The sequence below is a fragment of the Patagioenas fasciata genome, chromosome 11 (assembly GCF_037038585.1).
Source record: "Patagioenas fasciata isolate bPatFas1 chromosome 11, bPatFas1.hap1, whole genome shotgun sequence".
In the NCBI taxonomy this organism is placed as follows: Eukaryota; Metazoa; Chordata; class Aves; order Columbiformes; family Columbidae; genus Patagioenas; species Patagioenas fasciata.
This window is the reverse complement of record NC_092530.1, coordinates 25785413-25797581: the sequence shown is the minus strand read 5'-3', so window position 1 is coordinate 25797581 and position 12169 is coordinate 25785413. Positions and strand designations below refer to the sequence as shown.

The window sequence follows — 12169 nt, the reverse complement described above, 5'->3', positions numbered from 1 at the left end:
GCAGTGCTCTCTGCTTCCTGCCCATGGAGGTGTTTGTTTGCCTTGTTTGTCTTTCCTCGAAGGAAACAATTGAGAGAATTTATACATCCACGAAGACAAAATCTCCAGAAAACAGACAAAATCTAGCAACTCACACTGAAGTCAAACTACGTGATAACACTCCAGGGAGAGCTGGCTGGCTTCTCCTTGTTTTACCTTTGAATTCCATTCAAAGGGAATGTAAATTTAAGAATGGAAAAAAGATTTTATTTAGATACATTTTTTGCTATCTGTTTGCTGCGTTCTTTCTTAAGTGGTTGACACAGTGAATACGAAGGTGAATGGAATGAGAAGCACATGGAACATGCACAGAGACAAACTCGGTACAGCCCAGGTGCATTTGCTGTACCTGACTTCAATGCAAGGAACTTCTTGTTGAAAGAGACTTGTTCAGAGCAGGTTATACTTACAAAAAAATAGTCTCACAGTCTTTTGCATTCCAGAGTCTTTGGCTGGCAGTGCAGTATTGAATCTTTCATTTGGTTTGGCTATTACTGGTTTCTATCTGTTGCTATGAGAGAGGTCACATTGCTCTAAAGTAAGAAATAAGAAGTAACTGGCCTCTGCAGTCACACCATCCATTCCCATCTGATCTGAGTTTTTGTCTCTGTAGAAAATTTTTGTCCTGTGAAGAGCATCCCAGTTCAGCACCTGATTGCCTACACAGTTTAACTTGTTTGCTTCTGAATTTCTCCTGCATTTTAAGGAAGTGCTTGTCTGCTTAATGTTTGCTCACATGTGTGGGGTACACAGAAGCATCCCAGGGAGGTGCTACTTGATCCTTCACTACTGCTGGTAGGTATGGGTTTGTTCATAAAACTACATGAATAAACTTCAGCCAGTAGCTATTGAGGTGCAAGTGTTTTGGGACTTGAAGGGCATGTAGCTTCAGGACAGCACTGCAGATTGAATAAGCTAAATTTCTTGCTTGCAGAGAAGAACAGATTTCAAGTATCAAAGAATGTTGCTGAGGTTTCATTTGACTTGCAGGTGCCTGTTTTATCTTAATCAGTTGCTATTAAATGGGACTGTACAACTATGACCATGAAGACAGAATTCATGCAGAGAGAGTCAGTTTAGGAAGTCTGTGGCTATTAGCTTGATCAAATTATATGGTGAAAATGGGTTAATAAATCTAAAGGAGAAGGAAGGGAGGAGGTCTTCTGAATTATTCAATGTTTGTTTCCCAGTTGACAAATTTACTTAGACATGAAATTCAAGTGGGAGTTTAGAGAGTGGGTTATTTATTAATTACATATGAACTGGACAGACCTTCTCTCTTATATCCAGATCTACTTTTGCAACTTAGCATTGCCTGTAGCTGGACAACTTCTTTTTGCCTTCAGCTGAAGAAATCCTAGAATACCTCTGAAAAATCCAGTCCATCAATAATTCGAATTCAGTTTAGGATTATTTTTCACACACAACATCAACTGCCCTAGATGATACTGTTCTCTATTATGAAAGGGCTGAGAAAGAAATTTTTATATAATGCATTCTAGAGAGCAAGCGTGCTAGGAACCAACTTATCGTGGTGATTTTTCAGGCTTTGTTTTGCTATCTGTGCCCACACAATGAACATCAGGAATTGAAGACGGCTTTTATTCATGCTGGAACTTTGAAACTTTCTGTAAAAGCCTGAGGATGGTGAAGATCTCAGAGGGCTTTATCAGGTCAGGCTTTTGGTAGATGAAATGTATAACACGCGGTTCCTTTTTGTGAACAAATGTGAAATCTGGCAGGAACAATAACTGAAAATATCATCCTCCCCAATCAAAAGGATGTAGTCTTAAATCTTCTCTTGTGACTTCAGTGTTTATAGAATTATGTATTTGGATGCTATTTACTTAACATTTTGTGTAGTCTTTTTTAAGCCCATTGCATCTATCAAGCCGACTTCACCATCTCTAGGTTTATTTTTCTATCAAAATGGCAATGACTAAGTTGACAGCTCATGTACCAAGAAAATACCATTTGGTTTTTTTCCCCTTTTCTGATATATCTGCATCTGAATTTTAAGTCATGCATGTCACTGTAAGACTGCACGTTTTTTGCAGGGCTGATCTGCACTAGGATGTTGCCTCATAAGTAGTTACTACATTAGTAACTGCAGGGTGAGGACATGTTTCTTTTCCTAGTGAAGACAAAGCATGCAAGTAAGTTTTCATTAATGCTGACAGTTCAATGGATGTGCGACTTCACATAATTTTTGGTTTCAAACACACTTTTTATTTCTTTTTCAAGTAAAATTGAAAAAGGTCCTATGGGGAGCCCAAGGCTGATCTTCTGCTGAGTTATGCTCTTTGCAAAATGATGTTCTTCTCTGCAGCCCTGAGAGGATATGAAGATATACGTTTATGTTTACATATTCTGACACAGAGAATGAACATATTTTATCAACCCTTTCTGCTCAATACTTAAGGGTTTGTTAATGCAGAAAATTCATGGATGTGGATGGAAATCATGTGGACAAGATTACCCAAGCATAAATCCTGTAGAATATATGTGCTTTGGCGAGTTACACCATACTCAGGTCCTGACACCTCCTAGACTAAATACCCTGGGAGATTTGGGAGCGAGCGTGGTTTTCTGCTTGCTCGGACCTCACCGTCCCACCCACAGGGAACAGCAATGTGCAGTCATTTTGCTGCTCCTTCAGAACAACGCTTGTTTTGCTGCTGTCTTCCCCCGCAGGTATGGAATGGAGGAGGTGATGAATTTACTAACTAGTCCTGTGTGTTTCCAATGCCTAAGATAGGAGTAGAGATGAGAGCAAACTGTCCTGACTCGGGTAATATTTACACAGACTGGTAGGGGGGCTTCTTACACAGATGCCCCCTGAGGCCAACAATTACTTTGAAATGAGTGGCACCGCTTGAGCGTATTTCTGCCTATGAGCTGGTCTCCCACGTCCAGACCTGGGAATAGCACAGAGCAGTCAATGACTCACCATTTATAGTGGTATGTCTCTTTATTTTTGTAACCCCCCCTAATTTTCTGTAGCAGATGGATGAGTGGGAAGGAAACAGGCTGTTGGAGGGAAGGGTATGGATGTGACACCTGCAGTTCTCCAAGATTCAGCAAATCCATGCAAAAGTTCCAGTTGCCAGTCCTTATAGCCAAAGGATGCTGAAGTCCACTAAAGCCCACTCGGTAAACACAGGTCAACACATCTCAAGAGCCTCTTTTCTCAGGGACATCAGGTCTTGCACATTACAAATGAGAATTAAAAAAGGGAAAAGGCATTCTTCTGTTTCTCCATGGGAAAAGCTTTAACGTTTGCTGGCGTACAGACCAGTGAGGTACTCTAAGTGCCTCTGGGACTGTAGATGTATCAAGTGGGATAGATACTTTGTGTGAAATGAAGCTTTAGAAAGGAACACTTGTCATTTTAGTGTTAGAAGACAGGGCTGCCTTCCTTAGCAGTATTATATAGAAATATACAGTCTGCCCAAAGATACAATGTGATGTAATGTAATGATATATATAAAGTGATTGCTCTTCTATTTACAGTTCACTTACTGAATAAGTTTTAAAGGGTTGTGAGACTTTTCTGAATGTTCTTTAGTATGAAGGAAAGAAACAGACTTGACACCAGCTCTGGGAGGCTTTTCAGCTGAGATCAGAGCAATCAGAATTTGGGTCCCATCTTAGATTCTGATACTGTCTTTTTCCATTAGTAGATCTGGTATTTTGTGTCAATATTTGAATCGGTGCTGCAGCTTCTTGGAAACAAGGCTTTTCCACGGAGAGTTGTGCTGGAAGGCTAATGTGGTTTAGTTGCTGATTTAGTATGTTAGAACATTTATGGTCTATGTAAATTGTAGCTTTTGAATCAAGAAAATTGAGAGGCTGTAGAGGGCAAGCCAGACGTTGAGCCTGGGCTAGTCTGCCTCATGATGGTTGGATGAACAACACATACCAAGCCAACTTGATCTGCGTAGATTTTTGTGAAATTTAAATATCAGTGACTAACTCAGTAGCCATCTGTCTTCGTTGGATTAATGTCTGAATTGTCACACCGAATTTGGGCTCTTGTGCAGTACTGAGGGCTGCACTGCTTGTGGAGACAGTCTTCAGATGGGCTGTGAAGCCACCACCCTGCCTGGTGGTATCTGTGTGTTGTCCCCAGGACAGAAAGCTTGAGGACATCCTGCCTTCTTGTCCAGGTCAGCCGCCAAGGGTGCCATGGGGAGATGTGGCTGAGCCCCTCATTTGCTTTATACCCTTACACAGTCACCCCGCTATTTCAGAGATTAAACCTGCTGGGGTGGAGGTTAATGGAGTATAAAGGTGCTATTCAATATAAGGAAGCAATCTTTAAATAGTTTCATACTGAATACTTCAGGGAGAAAAACATTAGTTCTGCCCATGGATTAGCTGTATCCTGGTATGGGTGTTACTTTTTGTTCTGTTTCCCCCACACACAATATCAGCTGTAAAAGCCATATTCCTAAGCCCAAACAGCTCACCCATATGTACACCTTTAAGGGTAAATAAAGAACCTGTTGGACACAAATCATTTGAGAAACAGTTTCTTGTTACTATCACAAGTCCACAGAGTCAGTGTCATCTCTAATTTTAGCACTGTTTTTGTATGGGGAATTTACACTTTGCAAGCCCCTGGAAAGGGGAGAATTGGCAAATTATATAAAGGTGGAAAGCACCAAGGGATTGTAATGCTAAGCTGTCTTAAAGATAAGTTGGGTAAAATTCATGCCCTTTAGAGATGTAGCTCGAACAATTTTGCTTGAGGCTTTTCTGTAAGAGGCAGTGGCTCTCCCAGAAGTGCTATGCCATATTTTATTCCATCTTTCCCATCCACAGAAGCAAAGTCTATCTCTATATCATTCATAGGTAAGAGGATGGCGTGAGATTGTTGTTTCATAAATTTAAGTAAACATTTTTTCCTTGCTGTTCCAAATGATCTGCCAGGATATTTGAATCCAGTCCTATCTTATAGTGCTAAGTGAGTTTACTTTCCATCTGCATGTTGCTTGCTAGTCTATGTCCAAAGCTGTTGACAGTGTTCGTTATTGCAGTGCCAGGCCATGGCATTTCTTCAGCTTTCCTTGGAGCGGAACAAAAAAAGCTTTGGCAGAGCCCGTCTGTCTTCTGAGAAAGAAAACCCAACACGGACCTGGGAGGAAATGTTATTATGAGTTTGAGTCTGTTAGGAGAACAATGTCCATTTGACTCACAAACTTTACACTGCATTTTAATTACTGAGTGATACTGGGAAGGGTGAAATGCATGGACATGTTGGTATTCAGCTCAGTTCATGTAATGGAGAGCAAAGAAAGGTAGAGTGTCTTAACATTTTTTCTCTCCTGCTGCTCATTTCCTGCTGGTGCTTTGTTTTTATTTTAAACCTTTGTTAAATGTTATCTTTATTTTTTTCCTCTTTCAAATGTTCTGCCTCTTTCTGATATCCTGAATGCAACTATTCCCTCTATGATTTTTAATGGCAGAAAACAATATTTCCAGCAGGTATGCTTCTGAAACTCCATTGTGTAAATCCACCATTCAAGTGGAAAAAAAGAAGTTCAATGCATTCCTTCTTGAAGGGGAGAAATACCTGAGAATTTCCACACCACCAGTAATTTCTGTACATGCCCTGTGTGCTCTTTGCGCTTACACCACTTAGTGTTTTTCATTTAACTCTTTTCACAAACAAGGAATTTAAGGGCAGAGAGAGGTCAGCAAATACAGACTCCAGGACACAGTCTAGTACGTGTCTCTTTGGGCTTTTGGCTGTCGTTATTGTGGCTTTTACCATTTTCTGCAAGGGCTTTTAGGGGGATATCAGTCTTTCCTGACAGCAGTAGATTTCTGTAAGTAAATTTTATTGAGGCTGTTGCACACGTGTTGCCTGTAGTGTCCACAGCCGGTGGCTCCCAGCCAGTCAGTCTGAGCTGGGTGACATTCTCCAGGTAGTCTGTGCTGCTGTTACTGGTTGTGCAACAAGCTGTAGGGCTCAATAGGCAGGCAGAGATTCTTTCCCCCACCGTTTTGCTGAACAAAACATGTTTCACAAGTGCAGAGCCCCCGTTGCTTCCGTGTCTCTAAGTGGTAGGAATCCTGCTGTGCATTTCCACATCCGTGAACTGCTGGATGTTCTCAGTGCTCTCTGGAGATGTGGTGATAGGGGAAACAGCGTGCTTCAGGCGCAAGAGCACGGAGAAGAGCAATATGAGAAGGATAGCCAGAAGTGTTAGGAACAATCCCACGTACACATAGAGCCCGGAATATTTATCTGCTGTTGTGTCTACTTCTGTAGCCAGAGTTGGAAAGTGACCGCGACCAGTCAGGTTTCCACGGAATTGGAAATAAATCTCAGTCATTGCTCTCTGTCAGCTTTGGTCCATTTTCCTTATTTATCTTCAGATTTCCTGTCTTCCCTCCCCAAGCTTACAAAGAGAGGAAGCTTAGGACACATGGCACAATGGCTCTGGCAAGAAATGCCCCATGCTCTTGGTCTCAAGACTGCTGGTTCATACAGTTAAGCAGACTGCATGAGACAGGCCTTTACAAATCATTTTGCAAGTTGCTATTACAATGACAACAAGCATTAGACCTCTGTTTTACACCTCCATCCAGCTTTTATTTTGTCCTGGAAATGCACTGGTCCTTCTTTTGGTAGGTCACCTCCTTTGGTAGGTGAAAAGCTTTGGTCCTTCTCTCTAACGGAGCTGCAAAGGTTTGCACGGTTTTGGTCTTTCTAGAGTCAGCTTTCTGCCAGCTTCTCCCACAGTAGATGGTTTATCCTTGTATGAGCTGGGGAGGTTGTTTTCTGCTTTGCTTCTCTCCTAATCCAGAGCTATTGGTACTTGCTTAAGGAATATGGAGTTTTGAGTTCCTCATTAGGAACGGTCAAAAGTTGGCTTCCTAAAAGGAGAAAAATGAGAGAGAAAAGTGAAACTAGGTACCAAAATAGCCCAGGCTATGTGTGTTATCTTTATAACAAATAGATAAGAAAACCCTTGTCACCTTCCTGTGACCTTGGGATCAGGAGAAGCACTGAGTATATAAAGACCATTGTTAAGGTCTCCTCTAGTAACACTCATTACTTATGGGTAAGAGAAGGCCCCATGGTCTATAGAACTGGATGTCACAGAGGAAGGCAAGATATCCATTCATTGTATGTCAGGAACCGCTGCTTCTGAGGCCGGGTGCACCTGGCAGGTGTCCAGAGCCATCCCTGTCCCACTGGGGCAGCTTTGCAGTATATGACACTTCACTCACCTCCTTGGAGGAGAACTTGCTAGAAATGGAGGAAATCTTAATATTTTAGCATTTTAAATTCTTCCAGTTGGAAACAGAAAGCATAAATGCCAAAAATTTGCTGTAAATGCTGCATCCAAAAGCACCATGTTCTGCTTTGATAAGACCAGAATTTTGGTTTTAGAAGAAGTAAAAATGATAGCACTGAAACAAAGCAATGTGGTCATTTATAACATTCACAACATACATACCTACATGAGATGTACATACAGTAATATTAAGATGTTAATATACTATGGTAGTCAGATTAAAATGAAACATTAGTTCAAAGTCATTAATGTTCTGATGCTTTTAGATAAAGATTTCATCTAAAAGATATGTTGCTGCAAAACATGTGGACTTTCATGGGCCTTCGGTTTGTAAAATGTGGCTGGTTTATTGTCAATGTTTGGTTATGTTCTCCCCATGCACTGATGGGAACATCATCTTGCTGTTCTTCAGAGAGAGGTGGTTGAAATATGGAGGCCTGAGTCATCAAGGAGCTGATATTCGGGCTTTCATTACAGGCAAGACAGACCCGCTTTGGCTCATGTGATGGGCAAACATCTGATGTGCTGAGATGCTGGAGAAGGGACACTGGGGATTGTCACCTCTTTACCTCTCAGCTCCTGCAATACCTTTTTCAGTATCAAAGCATTTGAGATAACATTGATCCAGTCCAGGGAATATTGGGCCAGATCATGCTTAGTAATAGGCTGGCTAAGCTGGGCCAAATTGCTGATTGAAACAAAATGCCTGGGGATTTGACACCTGCGGTCCTGTGTGAGCAGTGGGTGCTGTGCTTCGTGCAGGAGGGTGTGGGCAAATGTGGTAGGAAAGGGCTGCTCAGAGTATTTTTCCAGGGGCTGACCCAAGCCCTTTGGAGCCAGTTATTCTGGCAGCAGGTTTGGAAGCATCCGACATGAAAATGAAGGTTGTGTTGCAGCCAGGCACTTCTACTTTCAATTATAGGGCAATAACTCTGATTTTCACACTTTGAACCTATAAATGGAAATTCTTCTCCCATGAAGAATATTCTTACATTACACAGCAGGTGGGAAATAAAGGGTGTGAAGGTTACTGGCCATATTAAACCTCTTCTTTTTTTTCACAATATGCAATCAGTCTAGAATCTGCCACTTGTGTGAGTTAAAGTACAGAGCAATGTCTTTGCCCATCTCCTCTGCTGTCTTACCAAGAGCAAAAGCCAGAGCTAATTTCTCTCCTTAAAGAGCAGAGAGCCTAATGGCTTCACATACTTCATAAAACTGGACTGCAGAATGCTAAGGACATTAGTCTGAAGCTCAATAATTACCTGCAAACCAAGACGTTGAATTAACAAAGCTCAGCTGGGCATTTATTGATAAAAGGAGCAGATTAATTGTAAAAAATATTGGCAATGGGGAGTCAGCGCAGCTTTTTTTTTCTTTAGTCTCAACTATAAAATTGTCAGGAGCACTCACTATTCAGACTACTGAAAGCTGTGAAATTAACTACATTTTTTTCCAGAAATGAGCCAGAAATAATTCAGGAGCTCCAGGCAACCCCAAAGGTTGGGGGTTCAACCTTTCAATCTACCAATGATCTCACTGAGCATCATCTTTTTGGATATTAGTATGTTTAGCTTTGTGCACTCCCCCTTAAGGAATAGGAGTTTGAAGACCGTGGAGATCAAGGTCCTGTGAAAATAAGTGCTACCCAAAGATTCTGAAAAAACTGTGTATCAAGCAGGTCAGCACTATCAACTTTGTATGACTCAGATTGCAGGAGGCAAAACCTCACTGGTACCCTGAGAAGACCTCAAGTCCGTGGACAGAGATAGTAAGTAGAAGTAATAGAGCAGAGCCGCGTAAGCAGAGCCCACACTCCATGGGATCCGAGTTGTTGATTAAGGCTTAGTCATTCTGCTCTGGCTGGACAATGCTCCCATTTCTGAGAGGTGCCAAGCACCATTAGTGTTCACTGATGCTCAGTGGGTAGAGGTTGATTCCAAGCAGACACTTCTATTTTTAGATCAGTTTGTGCTTGCTTTTAAGCAACTATTTAAAAAAAACCCGAACCAACATATTTTAAATTAAAAAACACTAATGAACGTAGAAGCCTCGTACAAAACCACAGAAAGGTTACTTCTGAGTGTGTCACTGAGGCAGGAAATTCATGAGCCAGAAGTTCATGAAATTACCATCCTCTCACTGCAGCTATCAGGTTTGGGGAGTTTTAATGAAGCCTGCATGGCCCTACTCTGCACCTTTGTAGGTCACAGAGGAGCAAAGAAAAAGAATTCTTTTCCTCCAAACGGTGCAGACAGACAGTACAAATTGATCTTGCAGCTGCAGTAAATGTCTTGTCTTGCCTACTCACTTCCTTTTACTCTCATTCCTTTTAAGTGCCAATTGCCAGCAAGGTATCTCTGAAAGTGCAAGCAACTTTTCCAAGTTGTCTTTTGCTTTTCCACACAATACTAAAACTACTATAAAGAGGTAAGTGGGACAAAACAGAACGGTTACTTGTGTAGCTTCTCCAAGGCTGTTAATTTAAACTGCACTGAACTGACTGGCAGGCACAGAAGGGTTTGGTTTTGAACACAGCCAGTACCAGGTGTATTCTGTCTAGGCGATCTTTAGAGGAAAAAAATCAACAGCATTGAAGAACTGAAAACAAAGCATTAAAGTATCAATTCCGTCCAGCTTGCATTTTCTCCAGGGAGGATCTGAGAGACAGGAAAGAGGGGATGTCTCTTCTTGCAATGGCAAACGCTATTTTTTGTTCTCATGGTGAAGTGCAAGATAGTATGTCAGTGTCTCTGCTGTGGTAGTGCATAGGAAGAGAACAGAATAAAGCGTAGTTACCTTTCAGAGCAGGCAGGGCTGTTGGAACTAGGCACTAGAGCAGCTGGTTCAGACCACGAGCTCGCAGGTGATTTATCTAGGAACATCTCCTCCCAGAGAGTGGGATTTGTGCAGAAAAGATTTGCTAGAGTCAGGATATTGTATTTTCAGCAACATGCCAAGTGCGCTTTCTTCTCCTCTGCTCTTGAATTCAGATGGTTCACTGACAGGGATGGTTCTTATTCCCACTCTTGAGATGTCAACTGTCAGTCTAACCGAACGGCATCACTGCTGATGCCCTTTCTTCACAGGCGATAGGAGAAGAGGGTGAGGAGCCTGATCTTCACGAGCTTCACTGCTTGGCTGGAAGCAGCAAGTCCTCTCCCGCAGCAGTGGTCGGCACCGGTTGGAGCGGAGCAGATCGGTAGCGCTCCAGCACTGCTGCGTCTCGGCAGCAGGGAAGGGAGGGAGGCTGTGAGCTGAGCTCACAGCAAAGTTTGTGCAAGGTTCATCTTAACCCTTTCGTGCTTCCAAGTGGTAAACAAGACTGAGCTGCCTTCTAATTGTGGAGGAAGACATGAGCCGGGAGGACAGGATATCAGTTTCCAGTATTCTGAAAGATGCAAAGGCTTTTTGTTTTATGCGTCTTGGGAGGGGTTGTCTGGTGAGGGCTCCCAGCTGTGTTCCTGTCCAGAGCCATGGACAAGTGTCACTTTACAGCCGGGACCCTCAGGATAGTCCCCAAGCATTGTTTTTAGGCATTGGAGCTTTTGATGTTATTTTGTCCCTGTGCTGTCTGGTGGTTTGGGAAAGGCTGTGTGGCTGGTTTAGCTTACAGGTCCTGAGTAGTTTGAAACTCGGCATGAGTGACCATAACCCCAACTTGCAGCGTTGTGGGCAAAAATGGTTTTCACCAATTTATATGTGTGTGAAGCACAGATCAACCTACAAGGTACCATGGAAATAAGGCAGAAGGAGCCAGAGCTTGGGTGAGAACCCAGAGCAGCCTAATTCCTCTGACTGCCGTAGCTTCTGATCTGCATTTCTTAGCTCCCCCCGGCTGACAGAGTAAGGATTGTTTTGTGATGCTGTTCCAGTTACGACACAAATTAGGGTAAACTGTATCAATGAATTACTACAATTTTAGTTGTGTGTGTGTTTCAGAAGGGTGATGGGGAACAAGATTTCCTTTGCTCTATGCAGGGCAGCTCCATCTTTTTGGGATAGATATCAGTTTGGGGTGCATTGAAGTGAGCCCAAAGTTTCCCCAGCAGTGGAGCACAGCTGGAGGTGACCAGCACAGGGACGGAGTGGCTGCAGTTTGCAGCTCTGAGCACTGAGCTGTGTACAGCTGCATGCAGCTGTATTTCACACGTCCACGTCCCTTGTGGCCCAGCAAATGGGCTGGCTGGAGGCACCTCATGGGGTGAAACCGACCCATAGGTACATACTGGCCACTTGGCTTGTGGTAATTCCCAGTGCCTCCAGGTTTTGTTTCATGGCCTGTGTTTGGGGCACTGGGAGCAAGGTTCCCCTCTGAAAAGTGGGTCCCACACAGGTGTTTGCAGAAGACAAGTTCATTCTTTCTCTGCAGCTTTCTGTGTGACAAAATGGAGACGATCTCAAAACTCTCCTCAGAATAGCTCTCTGTCTCTGGTCCCTCATGGCCAAAGGGTAATGAACCCCACAGCTGCACAACTCTTTCATCCTCCTGGGGTGGAGGGCTGGATTATAAATCCATCTCTCTAAGGGCTCACTAAGGTCTCTGGAGCTAACAAGCACAGTGTATTATTGCAAAGCAGCACTATTTAGATAAATAAAACGTAGTCCCTGGAAAAAAATACAATTCCTCCATGCTTTTGGGGTGGGATCAACTCTCTGAAAACCAAGACTTGTAAGAAAGCTTTGATTGCTGATTTTATTTCAGATTTCTTTTGTTGTAATATCATGTGCAGCGTCCAGTGTTGCAGTCTATGCTACAGTTCCCTGCTAGGTGCATAGGAATGAAAGCACACTGATAAACCCGAAGGAAGACTGTG

The 12169-nt window shown here is 42.8% G+C and overlaps 1 protein-coding gene across 1 annotated transcript; it reads right to left on the bottom strand.

Moving 5' to 3' along the window:
- Nucleotides 1-2991: 2991 nt before the first annotated feature.
- Nucleotides 2992-10701, bottom strand: SERTM2 (serine rich and transmembrane domain containing 2). Its single transcript, XM_065846073.2, has 2 exons — nt 10152-10701; nt 2992-6927 (listed from the first exon to the last, which is right to left on the bottom strand). The coding sequence occupies exon 2, from the start codon at nt 6381-6383 to the stop codon at nt 6105-6107; it is 279 nt and encodes a 92-aa protein (XP_065702145.1). The 5' UTR covers nt 6384-6927; nt 10152-10701; the 3' UTR covers nt 2992-6104.
- Nucleotides 10702-12169: the final 1468 nt, after the last annotated feature.